We start from the raw sequence: 23927 nt of genomic DNA on the forward strand, positions 1-23927 counted from the left end.
CGGATGCACATGAAAACAGGAAATGACCCCGGTAATCGATAGAACATTGCTCAGAGATGCACAAAAACGATATAACATTCAAAATGGGTGAATGTTTGCTTTAACACCTGTCTCACTCCAGCCCTCCGAGTTCATTGTTATCTACCATTTTAGAAAGTAAAAGTTAATGACCCTGGCTGTCTGTTTATTTGTCTGTCTGAACACACTGACCACAGAGCGACGCAGGAGGAGCAGAGGAAGGATAGGTCTAGTTAATCAAGTTATTTCAGTCCTAGCCCTTGCAAATCCTTTGTTTTACACTCACTGGTCTGTGGTCCAAGTATAACACAAGCCAGACAGCTGTACAGTGAGAGAGAGAGTGCAGGAAGGAGGTAGCGGAATGACCTCATTCTGCTCCCAGACGTTCCAGATGTTTCCAGGCACGACTGAATGTTTCGCGAGATACCGCCACACAGAGGTGGACAGGGGGTTCCCCGTCTCCCTCACCAAATAAATAGAGTGTGGAGACATGATACATACTTAACTGTAGTTATGGAAGTGTGAGGTAGAGACATTACTCTTTCCTGAGCATCCTCTTTCCAGTACATACCTCAGAGAGTTGCAACCTTTTAATAATAGGTCAAGACTAAATAGGGGGAGTGTTCAACATAGTGGTAATATATTGTAGTTTGACATGTATCAAAGCAACTGTAGCCAGAAAAAGGGGGAAGTTAACAGGTTTTAACAAACAGAAAAAAGGAGTCCACAGGTTCAAAAGTTTGAGGGTCATTGTGAGCTCAGAAGTTTCGCTCAAGCGGCCAATGGTATTAATTTCATATCTGCTATATTCCAGTTAATATAACAAAGGCAAGTCATGTTTGCTTAGGCTGAGGCAATGGCCCATCTATGCTGCCAAGAAATAATTACTGGATTTGACGGACTAGGAATGGAGAGAAGGAGAGGTTGTAGGGGCAGAGGTTCTCCCGTATATCAGAAAAAGCAGCTGTCATACGTACTGCCATACAACTGTGTAGCTAAGAGCTAACCCACAAAGCAAGCAATAGCCCTGTAACCTGCCTGCCTCAAAGTCCTGAACTATTCTGCAGAACTTTTGTACCGCAAACTAAGTGAGTAGCTGCAACAGACAGAGAAGGAAAAGGTTGAGAGAGCTTTGGAGATAAAGTTAGCTATATTTCTGTGGTTAACAGGGGGGGGGGGGGGTTGTGGTGTGTTGGAGAGAAAAAAAATCCAGGTCAAACTTATTTCAGTGGGGAAAGTCTGTGAGAAGGGTTATGCAATGTTGTCGGGTGAGCAGACAGAAGGGGTGTAAACAACACCATTCTGGAGTGGGACGGGCCTGGCTGTTGCCTGGTAACAAATATTTGGGTCAGGAAGACTGGGGGAAAATGCCCCGCCTCTCAAGGAAACAGGCACAGGCCTCACGAGCAGAGTGCGAATTAGCAGCTTCCCGAAAATACGCAGGGACAAGCGAAACAAACCCCACTGAGGCGCAAGACAGATCTACTGGTTCATTACAAATTTAGTACCTCTGGAATGCAAAATGCATGAACTCACAGACACTGATAGAAAATGTAAAATCTCAACAGTTATGCAGGTTTATATAGCAAATGCTACACATTTGGCATTTAGGCTACCTGATATCCATGAGACGGTCTCGAATGCTTTTGGTACACTAGATACCAAAAGGAGTATACTGTAAAACTATAACGTTAGGAGAATAATAAAAAGTCAACTGCATGGTGGTTCATACTGATTTGTTTTCCACATTGCAAGTCTCTAGTGCACACAGGTCATAGCCTGATCCAAGGTGTGTGTGTGTTTTAGCAAACTCTTCAGACTGTTGTTATGGGTCCATTAAAGAACCATACTAGATCATGGGACCAGGCTAAACAGGTCACACATTGCAGCTAATATGCCTTGGGGACCATGATTGTTTTGTTTGCTTATCGTCTACAATAGGTATCCCTAAACAGTTTTCCTCTAGCCCAACCAGGTAAAAAGATCTGACCCGTATTACCGGCACAACATTTTTATCTTCCTATACAACACCAGTCACCACATTTATGAGAAGCGGAAAGTCATGCGATTTCCTTATTCTGTGGGGTGCCTATACTGACTTGCCTAGTTAAATAAAGGTTAAATATAAAATATAGGGTGGCGCACATATAATAAACAACCAAGAAAAATGTGGGAAATTTGCTTATCAAATCTATTTGAGATTTGTATATTATTAAGAACCGGCTTCCCTGAGTAGCTTACAATACCAATTTAGCCTCAGGCATTTGCTTAAGAAAATTATGAATCAGTCAAATAATATAGCTATGACCTTGTGGTATAGCAGTATTCATATGGTGGATAATAATATTGTGCAGTAAGTGGCAGTCAATGTCGTAAGACCTCAGTAATTTTGCACCACGTAGACATCTAGCAGATTTTTATTGAGCACTTCTGCATGAACTTCAAAACCACCACATCTCTATCAAGCAGCAGTCGAAATGTCCCTAACATATTTTTTCCATGAAAATTAGTATTAACAACTCTTAGATGCAGATGACAACTGAATGGCTAACTTCCTAGGCAGAACAATGTACACTATTTCAATGTACACTATTTTGCAAGAATTCATTCTCGACCAAACCATTTAGTCACGAGTAGCAACCAAGAGGCATCTCCTGAAAAGCAAGTTAGGGGACAATTTAGCTTGCTGTAGCTAGGCTAGCTAGAATGCTTGCTATGCTGCGCTGTTGTAGCTAGTATCTCCCGACGCTTCACACGACTACAAGTTAGATGTATGCATGCAAAACCATTAACTTATATGTAAACGGAGATGGCAGGGCTATAACACAAACGTTAAAACACGCAAAATGCACAGTTAAACGAGTGGATTCGAGGAAAAGCTACATTTCAGTCAGCCATGTTGTTCCTGCCTCAACTACAGCTCAACCCCTGCCCTGTCACTCAAGAACTGGTTACTGCGGAAACCGGTTGCCAGGCAACAAAAACAAAAAAAGACAAAAGTTCTACGTCTCTACGTCAGACGTGTTGGAACGGTATCTCCAAGGCAACGCAACGCTGTATAAACATGCAGGAGACGTGGTGAGAAAGGGATTGTGGTGAGAAAGGGATTGTAAGCACATGGTCGGTCTGTAAAACCGATGTAGTCTTGTTCAAGCCGTTATACAACATAGACACAAGTCTCGTTGATTATATATGTGTGCATGCTATTAAAGATGCTGTACACACCTTGGTTTTTCTTGTTTATGTCTAGCTAGCCTCAGCTTGCAGTGCAGATCTGTTTATGACAAGGGAATTGCTGTTTGCCTGATGCAGATGCTTTTTATTTATTTAACTAGGCAAGCCAGTAAAGAACAAATTCGTATCAACAATTACGGCCTAGGAACAGTGCCTTGTTCAGGGGCAGAACGACAGATGTTTACCTTGTCAGCTCGGGGATTCGATCTACAAACCTTTCGGTTACTGGCCCAACGCTCTAACCACTGCCGCCACAGTCCATGCTAACTGTATCCCTCAATTCAACGACGTTTTCCTTTCTTAAACAGCTTAATGGTAGTTGTGGTTGTCGTTGTTTCAGTCAGTGCAATTAGAATGTGAAATGGAAGGTATGCTATTGATCTCAATAATAGCCCTCCAGCCCTATCTTCTTGATAACTTCCCTGATTATGAACCTCCTTCCTCTAATATTATACAACACTTGCTTCTCTCCTGTGTAGGTAGGTACATGTATGCGGTATTGTTATGACCTCAGAGTTTACCATGGACCATCTGTACGGATTACTCATCGCGATTGAGCACCGACAAAGTACAGAACGTTCCTCATCCGTGACGTTGTAGTGCTGACTAATTGTTGTTATCCCCACTATTCCCAGTCATTTTACACACCGATGTATTCTACAGCATGCCTGCCGCGGTGACATTTTACCCCCCCACACACACACACACCTCCTGCCACCTGCCATATTCCCATTTGCGTCTTTACGTGGAGAGGAGCAGGCTACAGAAAATAAAATCAATAATGTTTCTGTACAGTTCGACAGAGGATGATGTTTGCAGTGACAGCAGTGTATTTCCGTCACTACTGCCCACTATCCGTGTCGGAACGCTCTGCTTCAATCTGTTTACATATTTTCTGGTAAAACGTTTGGAGACTCTTGAATAAAGAATACCCCTCGTTGTTATTCTGGGAACTCGTGTGGAAAAAAAATTGACAACAGAATCATTGATCAGCGACGCCCTCTGCACATTTCACACACCACGCTCATGAATAACACATAGTCTATCTTGCCATCTTCTACATGAGTGCATAGACTCACAGTCCATAGATTAGTTGCCTGAAGATGCTCCACTCATACAAACACTTCGCATGCTTTGGCTCGACCTTCTCCATTTCAGTCTAAAAGACCAGCTCATAAACTAATATTGATGATATTTGATGCAATGATAAAGAACAATAAATGAATGTGTTCAAACTTGCCAGTGCGAAAAACCTGTCGAAATCCCAGCAGCAGATGATCCAGTTCTAGAACGAGGGATACCACGGCCTCCTCAAAAAAGGGAACTCCCGAGGGCGTGTCCGTGAGAAAGTTTACCCGAGAGGATTTTCTCTCTTTGCCTGGTGTGTTTCCTTTCTCTTGTGAGCGATGTCAAACCACCTCAATTGCGTAAGAAATCGACAATGGAATGTGTCCCGTGTGGTCCCGTGTGGCTCAGTTGGTAGAGCATGGCGTTTGCAACGCCAGGGTTGTGGGTTCATTCCCCACGGGGGGACCAGGATGAATATGTATGAACTTTCCAATTTGTAAGTCGCTCTGGATAAGAGCGTCTGCTAAATGATGTAAATGTAAATGTTTATAATGGCCAACCGGTCTAAATAGTGCCAGTACGAAGTAGCCTGTCCCATAGCCTTCTTTTCATTGATGTTCCTTTAGAAGTCATTTCAGTAATATCCCATTTCATTGTCACTAGGCTATAGCCTACATTATACTATATCTGCTAACCTACATGCAAGATCTATATTCATTTATATATTTATTTATCTCTTTAGGCCTATGCAAATATTAATAATATATATACGAGGCAGACAGTCTGTACATTAATAATCTTGCCTGTTTTATTCATGAACATATTCATTAGGCAATGGGCCAAACTAGCCCTCGAAGTTTTACTTGATCTGGAGCTTAACTCTTCAATATTTAGGCTTTTTAATGAGTCTAGAAAATAATTATTAATCTACATGTGCAGACACCTTCAAAATACTAAGAACAAGTGCATTTGGATTAGCATTTAATCTGCTTTACAATAAATAATTTGGCTACGTGCACACTAAAACATGCTGTTTCATTCAATTTACTATCCGAAATTGTTTATTGGTTAGAAATATTTCGTGGCTGTGTTAGTAACATTTTCTATTCTCGTCTGCTGTACCATTTCTGTGGGAGAGGGAATCCCTTGCTAAACGTCATTACCAAGGATACCAAACAAAAACACAACCCCATAAATGGGCACGTACGTCAGCGGAACTCCGAGGCGGGACTTCGTGTCCTTTACAATGCTTCGCTCGTACTCCATGGATTCATTCATAAGACAAGACTCGCTTCTGTGGGCTGAGACTCTATATCGCTGATCAGTTTACCCATAGTGGACTTTTACATGGATCTATAATTGCACATTGGAGAAACGGACAAAGGACATATTTTCGCGGACTCTGAATTGGATCAATGAGTTTTTAAAATCCGGAACGTAAGGAGTTTCCTTAGCAGGGAACTGGATTTCCTTCTTCATGCAACTTTTTTGGAAAGAGACCAAGAGCATCTTACCGGAGCACAATAAGGAATACATTAACGGTAAAATACTTTCTTAACATAAATGTTAGATAATGCAGCAACACGGTTCTTATTACGTTATTTCCGATATACATGTAGGCTACACGTAAAGCAAGGTTTCCAGTTCTGCATGTTTACTGCTGACCATATCCTAGATACATGAGATTGCATTTCAATGACAGCAAACTGACAGCTGTCTCCCCTCGCCCATGTGTGTGCGCTTGAACTGCAGGTGACATCACACTCATTCCGGAAACTGTAGGTTTCTCACTCGGCTCCTCCGGGGTAATGTTCCAAGGGTTCCCCGCTGACTTTGATACCATCTCCCGTGGAAGTTCGTCCCCGTCTTTTGAGTCTCAGTACCTTTCCTCCGTGGACTCCTTCGGGAGCCCGCCGGCCAGTGCCTCACAGGTAGGTCCAATAAGTCAAATGTCTTTACTTTGAGCAATGATTCGAGAAAGGGAGCTTATGTGTCCTTTTCCCCCACTTTCCGAAAGTTTATTATTATAATATCGAGGCAACATTTCATTTGACAGATGTTTATATAATAATGCATGAAGTCTGATTTATGTTGTTTATGATGATGTGGCCGTGGGCTGTATTCCAGGAATATGGGTTAAGTTTAGAATTATTTCATATGATGCTTTACAGTTCAGTAGCATTTGCAAATGCTGGTGCAGTTATACCTTGGCGCATTAGAGTTCTACCATGCAGAGTTTGGATTTATCAACCTGAGTATCATCATTATTATACGCTTGTTATTACATAGGCTCTATGATAGGGAAAGGCAAGAACATTTCCCTTTCACGTCGGATCAACAATGCTAAAGATATGCTAATGTCCTGGAAAATTACAGGCACTTGAATTGTATTGTAGTAAAGGCTTGCCGGCCGGCATGATCTCTGACTCAGGCTTTGCCAATGCTACTAGCAACGTGTACTGTCTTTGGTGGTTGGTTTACAGCGCCCCGCGCAACGGATGACAACGTTTTGTCACTCTCCTACGTATGCACAAAAATACTCCGCCTTTGCTCGCTTCTCTCCACGCTCCCAGTTCAGGGCTCGCTGTGACGTAAATGCGTTCTATTTTGGAGTGTTACGTTGCGTTGCTAAGGGAACGCCGGGGGTGTGACGGGGGAGGAGGAAGGGGGACTTTTTTGAGCGAGTTGATTGGTTTAGGTGGTCTCCTCAAAGCTGCATGTCCCCTTGCCTTACACGCTTTGATATGAATATTAATATATTCCGAGTTTACTATGGCATCACTGCTCGTCTCAGTTCTAATTAAAGCAGAGAGAGCCAAGGATAGATTTGGGCACTTACATCTATTCTCGCAGTGATCTATTTATAATGTTCTGCAGGAATTTTGGGAGACTCCAACTCTCACTGGCATTCAATCATTTCATAATAGTGAAATTTCCTGATATGCTTTATTACTTATTGTAAGCTTCTATGAGCCTTCATGATGTTATTATAAGGGTTATACATGTGTTACATTTTAACACATTTAAATGGATTGTTGTTATTAAGTTAGTATCATAATGAGATCATAATAAGACATTATAAGGGGGACATACAATGCATTATACCAGTCAGCTTCTTATCCACATGGTAAATGTTTGCAATGGTGGCATTTTATTCAACGTTTGTTTATAGATGACTTGTAATTAGAATGGGTGCGTCAAACTGTACCCTCAAAGTGTGTGTCTTATGGACATCAAGGCTATGCAATCTTCTGCTGTGATATCTACCCTCTTATGTTCAACGAAATCAACATCTAAGTAGTTCACAAAGCAATGTTTAAAGAGCAAGTCACTTGTTGTCATTGCATTGTATAGCAGCATCACATTTCTCTGTCTGTGTTCATGCCTAACCCCTTGATCTCTGTGTGTTCCAGGATTGTGTGTCTGCTGGAGGCGGGGAAGGGGTAGGCAGTGGTTCTGGGGGCAGCAGTGGAGGAGTAGACATGCCAGGCTCCTTTGTGCCCACAGTCACAGCCATCACCAGCAGCCAGGACCTGCAGTGGATGGTGCAGCCAACTCTCATCTCGTCCCAGGCCTCTGGTCAGAGTGAGACGGGAACCTCTACTATGACCCAGTCTGTGTCCCTGGTAGACCCTTATGATCTGCCAGGGCCCAGTTATTCCTCTGGCTCAGGCTTTACTCCCGCAGGCTCTGAGACCCCGGGGCCAGCCCCGGGCCCCATCCGCCAGTCTAGGACCCGTAGTCGCCGTGTACGAGACGAGTCTGTGAGTGACGATGGAGATGTTGGTGTGTTTGTAAGTGTGTGTGTATGCCCCGTGTGTCAATCTTTATATGTCAAATGGATAGACAGCAAGAGTTAACATATTCACCACATTTTTTAATGATACTGTATTTGATGAGACATCTATATATCTGTTATTCTAAGCTAGCGAGATAGAGGCAAAGGCAAAGTTTGGGTTTGTTTTAACCTCTCCTTATTCCTTTCCTCCAGTTGACTCCAGAGGAGCAAGAGAAGAGGCGTGTTCGACGCGAGAGGAACAAGCTGGCAGCCGCCAAATGCCGAAACCGCCGGCGCGAACTCACTGACAGACTGCAAGGGGTGAGCTTGGCTGGGGTTCTTACTGTCAAAATGACTTATGGTAATAATTATATACAGTGTGTTACGCTACATTACTAGGCTTATGGTAATGACTGTGTATGTGAGTAATAGGAACACAATGTTATTTAAGTGGCGGGTTATTAACAGAAGTTGAAGTGAGAAAAGATGATTATAGTGCGTGTTACAGTCTATTGTGCCTAGAGTTGTTATAGTCTAATTTGCCAGTCCTAGCATAGGCTATGCTATCTATTTCAAGGAGGAAACATGTAGGCCTATCTATATCTAGAAAGATAGCCATGCATCCACCTCCATAGACATAGAATTCAAACAGCTGTATAGTCTAACCCTCTATCTCTCGCCTTTCCTCCCTCCCTCCACAGGAGACCGACATCCTGGAGGAGGAGAAGTCTGAGCTGGAGGCTGAGATCTCTGAGCTGCAGAAGGAGAAGGAGCGCCTGGAGTTTGTCCTGGTGGCTCACCAGCCCAGCTGCAAGATCCCCTACCAGGAGCAGCAGGCCTCAGGCTCCACACAGCTCCAGCATCAGCCCCCACTGCCCCAACAGGCTCCCGTCTCCATCGTGGGCTTGACTGTGGAGGACACTTTCTACCTGCCTCCTGCCTACTCCTCACAGCCTTCTACTTCACAGCAACAACAGCAGCAGGTTCAACAGCAGCAACAGGTTCAACCGCAGCCGGGGATGATGCAGGAGGTAGCGTTTTCTAGTTCTTTCTATGGCTCAAGCGAGCCTGCGCCGGGTGGGCCGTGCCTGGTGGCCGACGGTGGGGGTGGTGGTCACTATGATGGCGCGGCCGCTGGCAGCTACAACCCTTCATACACATCTTCATTTGTGTTCAGCTACCCAGAGGGAGCCTGCGGGGTCAGCGCTAACCAGAGAAACAGCAGCAGCGAGCAGTCCTCTGATTCCCTGAACTCGGCCTCGCTGCTCGCGCTGTGACTGACCGACAGACACACACACCACACGCACACACACACACGCCCCTATGTCAATCACTTATATACGGCAAAAAACAGTTGCTCATGGTAGATGAGGTCAACAACATGGATAAACATACATTATATAATGAGCCATACAAACTCACACACATTCAGACCAAGTAAACAAGAAATCAAGCAAAGTTTGACCACATAGCATTCAGTGCACACCGTTGTCCTTATGAGGTAACCAAACGTAACTAATCAAGTATTTAAAGTGAATTCAAATTGAGTCTAAAACTCTGGGCTCTGAGTTGTCAGTTGATCTGTGAAACATCCTCTGACATCATACCCGGCTTAATTCACAATGAATCTTTCAACGTCTTGTGACGTGCACGTACAGTGCACACAGTAAATAGCAACATGCTCACCTGCGATCCCACAAGCACACTTATCCTCCCCTTCGTTCCCTCTGTCGGTCATCCCTCTCTCACTGCTCCTGCTCTCATCTTCTTCATCCCGCTCTTCATGCTGAATGTATTTGTGCAAGCAGAAATAGGGCAGAAGGACTTAGGTTTGGGTCTTCTTTTGTGAGGCCAGACTGCTGAGCTCTTGCTCTCCCCTCCCGCCTTCCTCATCCTCTCGGTTCCTCTTGCTTCTTCGTCATTAGTTGTGACTTGGAAAGGGGAGGGCGTCACAGCCTCCAGCTATTTGGCTCTTTCTCTTTTTATCCTGCCGTCTACTCTTCGTCCATCTCTCCATCTTTGTTTCTCTCCTCTGTCTCTCCCTCTCTCTGTCTCTTTGAAGTCTTCGAACCCTGAGAGCACGCCGAGCCCTTCCAGACCCTGGGACCTTGACTGAGCGCCGGCCCACCTCACACGTCCCCCACATGGACACGGACGCACCCCCCACTGAGGAGCCCTGGAGTGTTTCGCTCAAAGTAGACCTTTAAAAAAACAAAAGCAAAAAAAACACACATTGAAAAGGACACAAAATAGGATGGACACAAATGCAAAAGGGTGTCACTCTTTTCATTCTTCTCCTGAGCCATTGTTGGATGTTGAAACGATGGAGATTAAATGAGACTTGTGTTGTGACGGTGAGATGAGGACGGCAGGAGAGTGAGAGAAGAGGCTTTAGCCGAGGTAGAGGTCTAGAGGGAGAGCTGAAACTTTGGCAGAGACAGAGGATGAGCCCCCTGTACTCTTAAGCCTAAATTGAATTTTAAAAAGCCAAAACAAATCCAGCTCTTGCCAACTGTGTGTATGGTTTACCTCTTACCGGCATAGTACCACCACCATACTGCAAAGTCTCTTCATCCTGGGTCCACACAAATACTCATACCGTCGCGTTCAAGCATCTGAATTGTCCTCCATTCGTTACTGATACTATTGTGTACAATGTTCTTCCCCCCTCCTTTATCACCAAGTATTTTCTGTTGTTGTTTTTAAGTCTTACCTTTGACAGAGAAAATGTAATGAGAAAAAAAAACATTGAGAGATGTATGTCCTTTTGTTAAAGAGCTTTTGTCAGACATGAGTCTATTGGTATCAGATGTGAACCATTGTTTTTAAAACGATACTTTAAAAGGAATATTCAACCAACCTCTGAACATTGGGATGAGTGGCCTCTGTTCCTCTCCTAGTGGGAGGGGCATTTATTGTGAGTGTATCTCACTCTGAGCCACTTGGCCCGCTTATTTATTTCTTGATTGAGGTTGACACGATGTTAGAGCACAATACAGAGCCGGACACACAGAGGAGACAAGAGGAGGGGGTGTTTATGAGTATGTGTTCTTCATTTGCCTGTGAATTGGTTCCTTTTATTTTCAAGTGTCATTTGTTATGTTTTATGTATTTTTTTGTTGTTGCTTTGTCCTCCGCTCTAACCTGTGTCGCCACTGCCAGACATTTTTGTTCTTTCAGGGGAGGTTTTCCCCTTAATGTTACTATTATTATTGCATTGTGTTATTATTTGATTTTTTATATTAGGTTTGGCAACTTCAGAGGCATGTGCACTATATATTTTTTTTTATATGTGTCAAAAGTATACTTAAAAGCATATGCATATACATACAGAAGATGTGTATATTTAAGTGTATGTACAATGATTGTAAAGTATGAATGTTTGAAAATATAAAAATGGGATATTTTTGTCAATGAAGAAACAGAGGGGGTTGTTGAGGCTGGTTTTAAAATTGATATTTTTCTAAAATAACAAAATTATTATAATAAACTACCGTACTTAACCATTCCCTCAATATGACGCACATTATCACTGCCTGTGCTCATGTTTTATATATAAAGCACATTATTCAGGATAACTATATCTAACACGTGATACGGCATGTATTGCAGCTCATCAGTATGATGAAATTATTGAGGTGGTGCTATTGCCTTTGCCTGTTTGTTTTTCTCTGTGAGGTCAGTCCCAATGCCTACACCGCCAAAGCTTAATGTCACCACTTAGTCCCCTTCGGACCCAAAATGAGGAAACTAATATGAATTGAATGTCAAAATACATATTAAAGTATTAATGATGCAAATCATTTTTAATTTAATGTTTTTGTTGAGAAGTCTGTTAGAGTCTAGTGTGCATTCTTGTTCAATAAAGTAGTTATGTATTTCAATCAACAGACATTTTTGGAGAGCTTTTTGAGAGTTGCTCTCTTTAAAAATATTCACCTCATAGTAGTTATTGTTGAAATATCAATGGAGGTGTGATAGGGAAAAAAATATGTTTGGCTTATCATTAGATGGGCTAAAGTCTTAGTTGTGAATTCAAAAGAGGGCCCCTCCAAAATAACTAACGTGCCAGGCTTCGACTGGTAAGACAAGGGACAGTCCTCATACGCCCTTTTTGAATGACGAACGTCATTGCCTTTTCATTTCCTTCCATGAACCTACCATGGCATTGTTGATGATGTGTGAAAGGGGTTTATACTGATAGGTGGCACGTGTACGGAATGGTTTTGTGGAGCTACCTGTCGTAAATCAGAGGAACTTATCACAGTACAATCCTGTTCTGGCAGGTTCACTTACAACAAGTCTTATCAGTGATTAGGTCCATGGGTTCTGTTCCATCAAAAGCGCTCACAGAGTCTCCAGAGTTGGACAAAAACAACAATCCCATGGTTCTTTCACTGAACGAGAGCATGTTTGAATATTCATGCCGATGATATTCTTATTTCACACCCTAAACAGTGTCGCGTTGATTTCTTCAATCCCAACCATGCATTCTCTCAGAGAATGTGATGTCATTTTTGTCTTACCTTGGAAACCCGGTTAGGAAGAAGAATACACACTTATGTCAGCACTGGACAAATCAGGAAATTAGGTCCAGTTCACATAAGTCTCATTTTCTAATCTGTACCATCTAAGGTGCCCTTTATATAGACCACACAGAGAGAGATAGTGTCTGTCCGCACTGCAGATGCTTGCTCACTGTCAACCCCCCTTCTCTTCTACCCTTCTCTCATCTCCGGAAATGGCATTTTCTGCAGTGTCCAGGCTGGTGGCCAATACTGCCTTCACACCACCTCCCTAGTGTGATTTGTTTATTCACACCATCACTGGAGGCCTAGAGACAGAGAGACCGAAAGGTAAAGACAGAGAAATAGAGAGGAGGATTGAGGGAGAGAACTGAGAGGATAAGTCATTTTGGAAGTTCTTTTTCTAACAATCCAAGTCGAGATGGGCCATGGACACATGTAGAAATGATTAAATAAACTCAGTAACTTTGTTGTAGCAGTGGACCTGCCTTCATACAAATACCTGATACAAGACTGACTGGAACAGACAAGAGGTCTTTTACCATTTTTGTGAATGACAAATGATTTATTTTCCCATGAGTTGCAAACTTACCATGTTATGTATCGAAATTGACACTTTGAGATGCAGCCCTCATATCGTCTGAGATAGACATGTAGCAAATCCTCTGAAGAACTTCATTTACACAGTGCCAGAAATCTCCTGGCACTCTCTTTCTGCTACGCTATGTGTCCAGTGTGATCATGTATTGCTGTGATTTTCAACCCCTGTTATAAACTGTACCGTGATCTTTCATTCACATAGCCCTGTATCTATGTTTGGGCCAAGAGGTCTTGACCTAATTGAGTGGAGGTTGAGGGGTGGACCTTGATTATAAATATAAGAATCTTAAAAGAAATATTTCAAAACACTCAATTTCTTAGCATTTTCCTTTGATGCCTTATTTCTGTTATTTCCTTCAATAGAACCTTTGTCTTTTCCTCGAATGCCTTCTCTATAAACAAAATTATAATAATCAGACTGTATATGTAAACATATGTTTGTCTTTTTCTGTGAAGCAACGGTTGCATTGTTGTGATCAGCAGTGACCAATGAAAATGGACTTTATACTCGAGACATTGAGACTATTTCTAACAGCTGAGGCCCAAAACTAAATGGCTTTTATTGGAGGATATTGAGAGGGTGCTGCATCAGTGGTACAAACACTTTTACTCAACTGATCGATCTAATGCTGGTGCTTTGATAACTACACACTTGTCCTTGTTCAATGCATAAAATAAGTATAATAACCTTAATAATAATCTGTTTCTGAATGAATCAATTTAACCTCTGATTATATTATACAGTACTGTCCATCTTTTTCAAATGGACCAGATGGTATGACAGTACACCTGTCATATTTCTTTCTCTCTCTCTCTGCCTCTCTCTGTGTCCACCCCATTCTAACTCCTTTCCTCCATTCTCTCTTATTTTACTTGACGGATGGGGGGGGGGGGGGGGGGGGCTTTACTCATCGTTGTTGTTGATAGACTGAAAGCTGAGTGAGCTATCCCCTCCGTAACGGTTTATATTACCGTCCAAATCTTTGTTGAGAAAATGGCATTCAATAAACAGCAACATATTGTCAAGGTGATTTGTTGTGTTGTGTTACGTGTGTGGCCCAGTGGAGGCTGGTGGGAGGAGCTATAGGAGGATGGGCTAATTGTAGAGGCTGGAATTGAATAGATGGTACGGAGTCAACCGTGGTTTCCACATGTTTGATCTGTTTGATACGGTTCCATTTATTCCATTCCAGCCAATACAATGAGCCCCTCCTAAAGTTCCTCCCACCAGCCTCCACTGGTGTGGCCCCATTCCTCACCTCTATCATAAAATGTAATGTCACTGAAATGTCTCCAAAAAATGAACGACAATTTATGGCAGTAGATTGAAGGCTTACACTACACTCTGGTGGTGAAAATATGCCACTTCAGAAACGCAACGGAAATTACGTCACGAACGGCGCTGTCTCCTGGATGCAGCTGTTCTTCTGTAAACATGGCGTCCGTAACAACAGGTGAGTGATATAAAAGGGCCCAGATAACGTGGAAATCGCTTAAAAAGACTCAAAAAATATTTGTTATCAATTATTCTTAGAATACTGATTAAGGATATTTATTTTTCGGAATGTAGAGAAACTGGTTTCTGTATGTCTAGCTAGCATAGTGTGTAGGTCTCAAGTGCCGACTAGAATGTAGTAGCTAACTTTAGCCGTTTAGTTAGCTAAATAACGTTAGCTATTCAACATTGGTTGTGCATCATTCTTGTTTGTGTTTTTTTTTTTTTACCACAAACAAAAGTGGGACTGGTGACTAGTTTATCATTGGCTCCATCGAGTTGACTGATACGAAGTTGTAGTCAATCTAGCTACCTAACATTTTCATTCACATGAACGTTAGCTACTTTTAAATTGGCTAGCTAGCAAGTCAACTAGTAGCTAGTCCACAACTACACATGTAGCGTTCTAACATTAGCGTTATGGAGGGGAGGTAGATCGCTAGTCTAACAACTAGTGTTACCGAAAGGTCGTCTTGTTTCATTGTCATACGTTTCGTGCAGGCCATGGTGAAATTAAACCCAGACAGAACGGTTGGTTAACTAGTTTAGTTAGCAAGTTATTTTATATGTTCGCGACGAGTAGCCCACACACTGCAACCAAAGCCCTTTAGCTAATGTTGGGACTGACTTCAGCTGCCAGTTGTCTCCCTCTAGTTAGCTAACCAGAGACCACTCAGTTTAATTACACTTATTTTGCCTGATACTGTAAAATGAAGTCCTTTACACATCACCGATCCGCGTTGACGGCAAAATTATCGTTCTGGTGGAAACACTGGCAATATCAAATGTGTCTATGAACACCAGTGGAATTTCGCTGTCACCACAAGGCGATCCATCATGGTTTTATAAATAACACCTAGCTGGCTGGTCGAGCATGTGTTGTCTGACTTCAGCATGCTGTCCTGTCCCCCAGGGTTTCCACTTGGCATGTTCCATTGGAGCTCACTATATGGATATAGCCTAATCAGATGGCTTTGAATTTTAACTTTGAAGGTCAATAAGTTATGGCTGTTAGTATTGCAATTGAAAAATACGTTTGTCAAAATACGTTTTAAGACCATCACTTTTGTAATATAGCTCTTAAAAGATACTTGTAAACACTTCAGCAATTAAAGTCAAGGTGTTTGTTTTGATCAGCTATTTGAGCTGTTTTTAACGCTCCTCCTCCTGCCTTTTCAGCCACCTCGGAGTGGATCCAGTTCTTCAAAGATGCTGGGATACCTGCTGGTCTGGCTGTCAACTATGCTGTGTCTTTTGTGGACAACAGGTAATTAAGGCTGTCTTCACTCCTTGGCCTGGAACAGTTCACCACAAAATGAAAGATTGTCAGACATTTTAATTTGATTATTGGTCCCGTGTGGCTCATTTGGTAGAGCATGGGACTTGCAACGCCAGGGTTGCGGGTTTGATTCCCATGGGGGACCAGAATGAAGAAATATGAAAATCAGTGATGCAAACTAGTCACCTTTTGGCGAAATTTGCCATTTTGAATCAAAAATACGTAACCTAAGTGAATCGTTTAGATCCGATGAGAAAGGTTGGGGGGGGGGGGGGGGGGGGGGGCAAAGGCAGTTTGCCAGTTACAGCAGCGAGTCCCTGAACGATAACGAAGAGGTAGGTGAGAAGCCTGACCACGGAGACGGGGGTGAGAAGGTGATGAAGCGTACTTCATGAGCTGTAACCGAAAAACAACTGGCATTTGGAAAGTTTGAGGTGAGGGAGAAAGTGTTGTGGAACAAGTATTGTTAAGTATCTTGCTATCGTAGCTGGATCGAATTCTCCGTTAGCTAGCCAGATAAATGTTAAGCAACAATAGCCAACTTAGCTGATCAAATAATTGTGTTTATTGTTTGAAAGTTAGCTGGTTAATAAAGTCAGACAGCTAGCTAGCTAACGTTACAATATCAGATGAGCTAACGTTAGTGAGCTAACCAATTCGCTATAGTATTAACTGGTATACGACTCCTTGCCGTTCCTCAAGTTATAACTCGTTAGTTGCTTAATGGACCCTGGCAATCTGTGTGAAATGTTAACTAGCTAAAGAACTATCTGAACTAATGTTTTCCCTCTACAATATGTGGTTAATTTTCAGAATGAGAGAATTAGGTGAAAATGAGGCAATGTTTGTTAAACAAGTAGATTCGGGGATCAAGTGTAGCTGGGGCTGGGCCTGGGCCTGGCTTATGCCAATAGATGTGAAAGAAACACCACACACGTTCCCTCTTTCAATACAGTGGATAAAAAGGGGTATATACTCTGCCTGAAATTATGCCAACTCACCATGTCTGAATCAGCGGGAACACTGAGCTTGTTTCCCGGCAACAATAAGGTCCCATCTAAGGGTGATGGGAGACAGTGACACCTTTGTTCCTTATGTCCAGTCTACTCCGTAATTAGTTTTTTGTTGCGGTCATTGTGGAAAACCCCGCTTCACAGAGGTAGGATGTTGGAAATGGAAGCAACGTTTTCGGTGCTTTTGAGGCTATCAGGAAATGCAGCCTTGATTTTAATCCAGAAGGTCGGCAGAGATGAAGTTCTCAAGCATACGTTTAAGGCCACCGTCATTTGCAACCTCAAGGAGTTGATCTTCTTCCTGCACAGACATGGACGGTTCACCTGGGACATTCACAAATGGGTCGCGGATCCATTCCTTCGCACTTCGCAGGTCTTTGGTGGTTGGGAAGTAACGCTCGAACTCCATTGACGGCGAAGCTGGGGGATCGCGCACCAGCTGGGAGAAAGACGGCCCAGTCTCTCTCCCAAAATCCCGCTAATATTTGGAACATGTCAAATATGCCCCTTTGGGCCTTTTATCTTCCTTAGCCCTTCCAAAAATATCGACGTTTGCTTGTTTTTTATTCATGTCGACTAACGTTGGTGAGCAACACAGCTCACACAAACGGCGATAGACTCGCGCCGCGCGCATTACTCAAGTTCAAAATCTGTAAACTGTTGTGGGCGTGACAGAGATATTAGAGCGATGAGAAAAGGACCAACAGGCTGCACCAAGTTCAATGTAATTACTGCACAAATAGCCTCTAATTGTATATAAATACACTGCTCAAAAAAATAAAAACACTTAAACAATGTAACTCCAAGTCAATCACACTTTTGTGAAATCAAACTGTCCACTTAGGAAGCAACACGGATTGACAATAAATTGCACATGCTGTTGAGCCCTTGTGAGACCATATGCTGACACATGCACATTTGTGGCCTGCTGGAGGTCATTTTGCAGGGCTCTGGCAGTGCTACTCCTTGCACAAAGGCGGAGGTAGCGGTCCTGCTGCTGGGTTGTTGCCCTCCTACGGCCTCCTCCACGTCTCCTGATGTACTGGCCTGTCTCCTGGTAGCGCCTCCATGCTCTGGACACTACGCTGACAGACACAGCAAACCTTCTTGCCACAGCTCGCATTGATGTGCCATCCTGGATGAGCTGCACTACCTGAGCCACTTGTGTGGGTTGTAGACTCCGTCTCATGCTACCACTAGAGTGAGAGCTCCGCCAGCATTCAAAAGTGACCAAAACATCAGCCAGGAAGCATAGGAACTGAGAAGTGGTCTGTGGTCACCACCTGCAGAATCACTCCTTTATTGAGGGTGTCTTGCTAATTGCCTATAATTTCCACCTTTTGTCTATTCCATTTGCACAACAGCATGTGCAATTTATTGTCAATCAGTGTTGCTTCCTAAGTGGACAGTTTGATTTCACAGAAGTGTGATTGACTTGGAGTTACATTGTGTTGTTTAAGTGTTCCCTTTATTTTTTGGAGCAGTGTATTATTTTATTTTACAGATTTTTTATTTTTATTTTTCCGTTATTTTACCAGGTAAGTTGACTGAGAACACGTTCTCATTTGCAGCAACGACCTGGGGAGTAGTTACAGGGGAGAGGAGATAAAAAAATATATAATAAATGACCCTTTCCATGTGGCCCGGTGGTTGGGAACAGCTGATCATATTATTGTCATATTATTGTTTGTTGTTTAATTAGTTAAAACCTGTATTTCCCCCCTAGCAGAGATTTTTTTATTTTTTGCATGTTTCAGTGCAAAAAGAAAGTGTCACCTTTTTGGGCACTCACCGGTTTGCATCCCTGGAAAATGTATGCACTCACTTCTGGACTCTGGATATGAACGTCTGCTAAATGACTAAAATGTAAATGTAGAATCTAAACAATTTGGTATTGAAGTCATGAATAATTTCCATTAATTTCGAATAAATTCTCGGCCATTCTTCTATTAGTAGGAATGAAATATCTCTCTTTTCTCTCGCAATCCCACCCCCGTCTCTCTGCAGGGTCCAGAAGAACATGCTGATGGACCTCAGTAAGGAGATCATGATGGACCTGGGCATCACTGTCATCGGTGACATTATTGCCATCCTCAAACACGCCAAACAGGTCTACCGACAGGTAAGGAGACGGCTTGTGTAGAGCATGATCGACCAGTCTATCGTGATCGACAGGCTGGTAGACCACAGGTCTAGAGAAATGATGGGCGGAAAGATGGAATCACTTCCCGTTGCATCATTCATTTAAAGAGCTTTTCGAGCACATGTTGGGAGCACTTCCTCCAATGCAGCACTACAAGTTATGCGAGAGAGATATGGTGCTTTGCCAGAAGACTTGCTGTTTTTAATGCTGTTCTGACAGCAGTTACTCCAATGCTGCCTCTCTCCCACCTCCCCTTCCCCTCTCCAGGACATGTGCAAAATGGCCACACAGGCCATAACCTCAGGACAGTCCAGCGTTCAGACCGAACTCCGAAGAACTGCCAACACCCGTGAGTATTTTGATTCAAAACAATGAACCGTTAAGAATTTCATACCAGTGATTTTCCTTTTATGTATCACCTTTCTCAATGTACTTAACAGTGTAGGACGATAAGTCACCCCTTCCACCGCCAATGAGTAGCGTCACCCTCTTGGGTAATGCACGGGAGCCATTCTGTGCCAGAATCCTCACCATATGTTTCTAATCCTCTTGTTTCTCTGCAGCCGCCACACGTATGATTGCCAACGCCTTAAGCCGCGACTCACCGCCAAGCACACCAGCCCATCACCCTGACAACCGGGCAATCTCTGTGACAGTGTCCAACAAACAGGCCAAGAGTGGCAAAGCAGGTAGCTACCCCCCTGTTCCACCCTCTGTGTGGACTGGCCTTCTCACTCTATCTGCCGTAGCAGGAGGCAACATCTCCCTAGCATAGATATCACACTGACTCTCGCCGTCTCCATCCCACAATATTTCATTATTTTTCTTCTATACCTCTTTCCACCTCCTCTCTCTCTCTCTCCATCCTATCTCTCTTTTTCCCAGTGCTGAGCCGGCCTGCTGACGAGGGGAGCGGTCTGCCGGTGAAGCGTCGGCGCGTGACTGCAGAGATGGAAGGCAAGTACATCATCAACATGCCCAAAGGCACCACGGCACGCACCGCCCGAATCCTGGCCCAGCAGGCCAAGAAAGGTAGGGCCTCACCTTCTGGCCAGGGTGAACCAAGGAAACTAATCATTCAACGCCCTTTAACGCTCATCCCACTAATATTATGGACTGCCGCATCTAAAGGAAATGGTTCTTGGAATGTCCTTATTACTTACCATGATAAAGATGAACCCTATCCCGAACTAGAACCCCCCCCCCCCCCCCTCACCCAACACACACCATTCCACCCTTTCTATGTGTCTCTTTCAATTTCTGTGTTTGACAGTATATTTATCTTTTTAACTCTGTTTCTCTTACCTATAAAAAGGGAACAAGCGGATGTCCGTGTTTGAGCGACTGGGAGCCGAGTCCAAGGCAGATACCACCACGGGTAGCAGCAAGGTGAGCCCTCTCTTTTGACACGTTACATGTGTGTCTATGTGAATGACGTTGAGTGTTAGTCAGGGCATGTCCTCTCTGCTCTCATGGCCCGTCTCTCTCCAGGCCACGGGTGTGTTCAGTCGTCTGGGCCGAGCAGACGGCGCGGAGGAGGAGCAGGGAACAGCAGGAAGGGTTGATGTAGACGGAGTGGAAGAGGAGGAGGAGGATGATAGTGACGGAGAGGGTTCGGTCCTACAGTACGCTGGCGTCCTCAAGCGACTCCCACCCTCCCAGAAGAAAGAGCCTGGGGCCCCCAAGCTGGCCCCCACCACCCTCCGCCGCCTGGGAGGGAAATTCAAACTCCCCCCCACTGATTCGCCCTCCTCCTCCTCCTCTTCCTCCCCCGATGGCCTCCCCCCTGCCAAGCTCAGCGTCCTTCAGAGACTGGGCAAGCCCCCTGCCTCCCCACCGCCTGCCGACACCCAGGACAGCCGGGTGACCAGCACCAGAAATAAGGCCCGACCAGGCCCGGCCCTGGCTAGCCCCAAGGTCACCAGCAGCACCAGGGCTGGAGGAGGGGAGAGTTTTGGGGCTCAGATGGACGTAGGGTCAGTCAATGTCTTTAAGAGACTAGGCAGCAGGAGGACCTAACACATATCAGGTCATGTCTAGACTTAAACAGTACCTTTTTATTATTTGGTATTATTCCCCCTACGTGTGTGTTATTATATCCAACCGTAGAGGTTTGAGACGACCACTGCAATCGGCCTGGGTGAATGAACATTTTGGATGTTGCATCAGGTTTTGAAAGGTAAGTTTAGTTTCTATAGGCATAAATTGACCCATCCGAGCTAACTACATTTTTAAGTTGGACACATACAGACGAAAGATAGCCACGCTATGGTGCGGTATTCACTCTCTGCATTTTCTCCACGCTGCTGTTCCTCTCCCTCTGCCAAACAAGGAGATTAAAACTGCTGTACCCATCTCTAGCTTTTAGTTGTATTGTTTTATACTATTGTTATGGCATGGCACCAACACAGTGGCCTCTTGACCTCATATGCCTCCAGTTGGGGATGCCATCCGTTAAACCCCCCCCCCCCCCCCCCGGAAGGCTAGTTATTGTGACATGTTGATAACATCACATAAAAAGCTAACCAGGATACCAACAGAGACCTGTTTGTGCTAACATTCCACTCTTTGTCATGGTATGTTGGTTATATGACGCAGAGTACAAGGGGTGGAATGTTAGCACAAAACAGGTCTGTATTTTAGGCTTTACGGAGAGCTGCTTCTAGTGAAGCTGGCTAAGTGATCAAATGGATTGTTGGAATGCACGATGTAACGTTATTCACCATATCACGTAAGCACTCGCCTCACCTCGTCTGTGACTACCTGGTACAGTCCACTGCTAAGACTTTAATGCTGTAACTCTGGCCCTAGACTGGACAACAGCAACTGGCAAACAGCACATCAATGAACCTCTCAACCCACAAGCAAGAGCATTTCATCACCTCATTTTATATGAACTGTATTTGTAGAAATGTGTAAATGCATATTGCTTGATGATGCCTACCTTTTGAAGGCTCCACCACCACATTGAACCTCTGGTTGTGTACAGCCATCTGCTTGAAAGCCAAGAGATTCTGAGTTGTCTGTTCACGGAATAGGAAGTTACCCACCCTTGACCTGGAAGTAGATTTTATTGTGAGGTTTTTCCCGGGGCTTATTCAGTACGTAGAAATGTAACGTATAGAGCTCACATGATGCTTTAGTTGACTAACGAGAAGCATGTTAGTTCTGCACCATACCCTTTCTATCTAAATGTGTAATGTGCTTTCCTCTATAAGCCCCTGGTTTGTCATAATTCAGCATGGTATAGGAACTGATATGTAATGTCCCCTTGATATTGATACAATACTTAGCAGGTGTTCACCCAACTCAATGTCATTTTGAGACTGTCTTTTATTTATTTTTTATTAAACTTCACACCGGAACTTTGCTACACTATATATAATTTGAAAATCATGACAAAAAAAACGACATCCAAGGTTTTATCGTTTTTAAGATGTAATGGAACAAGTCACCCTGCCTTCAGAAAGTGATCTTGAAGATAAACAAGAAAATGGCGGAAAAAGTCTTGCCTGATTTATTTTCCTTCCATCTTTGAGCTAGCTACTGCAGCCGCCCCGTCCCCCAGGATTTCAGTCCTACAGGATGCTCTTGTACTTTGGACCTTGCTCTTTTAATGAGATACCCTATCATTGGAATTGGAGGTGTGAGACCAGAGTCAATATTTGGCTTCTCGGTGGAATAGACATTGAGCTGATCATTTATCGAGGAGTTCAATAATATGTGTGGGAGTGTTGTGTGTTAGGGGTTGAGTCAGTGAGCTCTCCATCTTGTCAGTGTTACCTCCCTGGAGATGGGTGTCTTAGCCTCCCCCTCACACAGAAATGCGCTGCATCGACAAACACAGGCAGGAGCACAGCTGGCACCACTAACCAGGCTTTTGACAGTGACAGACAGATGGGAGGGATGGTGCACGTGTGACAGCCTGTCCAGTCTTCTCCCACTCACTGTTTCAGACAGACATAATACATGGAAGAGAGAGAACTCTCATAGACCTTCACTTCATAAGGGGGTTAAGTCACTACTTTCACCTCTGATTTGTAGCACCAGTGGTGGGAAGGTACCCAGTTGTCATGCTTGAGTAAAAGTCAAGATACCTTAATAGAAAATGACTCAAGTAAAAGTGAGTCACCCAGTAAAATGGTACTTGAGTAAAAGTCTAAAAGTATTTGGTATTTTCTTTTGATAAGTGTGTGAATAGGACCATTTTCCTGTCCTGCTAAGCATTCAAAATGTAAGGAGTACTTTTGGGTGTCAGAGAAAATGTATGGAGTAAAAAGTACATTATTTTCTTTAGGAATATAGTGAAGTAAAAGTATTGAAAAATATAAATAGTAAAGTAAATTACATATACCCCAAAAAACTACTTTAGTACTTTTTTAGTATTTTTACTTAAGTACTTTACACCACTGTGTAGCACCCACCTGGCCTGAAATCCAGAACCTGTTTAGCTAAATCCAAATCCAATCACATCAAATTAAATTTTTAACATGCACCGAATACAACAGGTGCTTACTTACAAGCCCTTAACTCTATTTCTTGAACTGCATTGTTGGTTAAGAAAATATTTACTAAATAAAATAAAGTTAAAACAATTCTAAAAAGTGGCACAAAATAACAATAACGAGGGTATATACAGGGGGTACCAGTACCGAGTCAATGTGTGGGGGTACAGGTTAGTCGAGGTAATTTGTACATGTAGGTAGTGGTAAAGTGACTATGCTTAGATAGTAAACAGCGAGTGGGGGGGGGGGGGGGGGGCAGAGAGAACAG

General features: G+C 43.5%; 2 protein-coding genes across 6 annotated transcripts; both read left to right on the plus strand.

Moving 5' to 3' along the window:
• Positions 1–5569: 5569 nt before the first annotated feature.
• On the plus strand, positions 5570–13647 carry LOC129821823 (protein FosB-like). 3 transcript variants are annotated; one of them, XM_055879502.1, is made up of 6 exons: positions 5570–5861; positions 6073–6251; positions 7734–8114; positions 8312–8419; positions 8800–9129; positions 10161–13647. In XM_055879502.1, the coding sequence occupies exons 1-6, from the start codon at positions 5798–5800 to the stop codon at positions 10212–10214; spliced, it is 1116 nt and encodes a 371-aa protein (XP_055735477.1). In that variant the 5' UTR covers positions 5570–5797; the 3' UTR covers positions 10215–13647. The 3 variants fall into 3 exon arrangements, with proteins under 3 accessions (XP_055735477.1, XP_055735475.1, XP_055735476.1); XM_055879500.1 differs by having other exon boundaries at positions 8800–13647; XM_055879501.1 differs by having other exon boundaries at positions 7734–8084; positions 8800–13647.
• A 940-nt stretch (positions 13648–14587) lies between these two features.
• On the plus strand, positions 14588–21625 carry LOC129821824 (uncharacterized protein C19orf47 homolog). 3 transcript variants are annotated; one of them, XM_055879505.1, is made up of 8 exons: positions 14588–14678; positions 15899–15986; positions 19019–19133; positions 19422–19503; positions 19718–19843; positions 20040–20186; positions 20470–20543; positions 20646–21625. In XM_055879505.1, exons 1-8 carry the CDS (start codon positions 14660–14662, stop codon positions 21171–21173), a joined length of 1179 nt encoding a protein of 392 aa, XP_055735480.1. In that variant the 5' UTR covers positions 14588–14659; the 3' UTR covers positions 21174–21625. The 3 variants fall into 3 exon arrangements, with proteins under 3 accessions (XP_055735480.1, XP_055735478.1, XP_055735479.1); XM_055879503.1 differs by having other exon boundaries at positions 14610–14678; positions 20040–20111; XM_055879504.1 differs by lacking the exons at positions 14588–14678; positions 15899–15986 and adding an exon at positions 18026–18877.
• Positions 21626–23927: the final 2302 nt, after the last annotated feature.

Source organism: Salvelinus fontinalis, chromosome 24 (genome assembly GCF_029448725.1).
Source record: "Salvelinus fontinalis isolate EN_2023a chromosome 24, ASM2944872v1, whole genome shotgun sequence".
Taxonomy (NCBI): Eukaryota; Metazoa; Chordata; class Actinopteri; order Salmoniformes; family Salmonidae; genus Salvelinus; species Salvelinus fontinalis.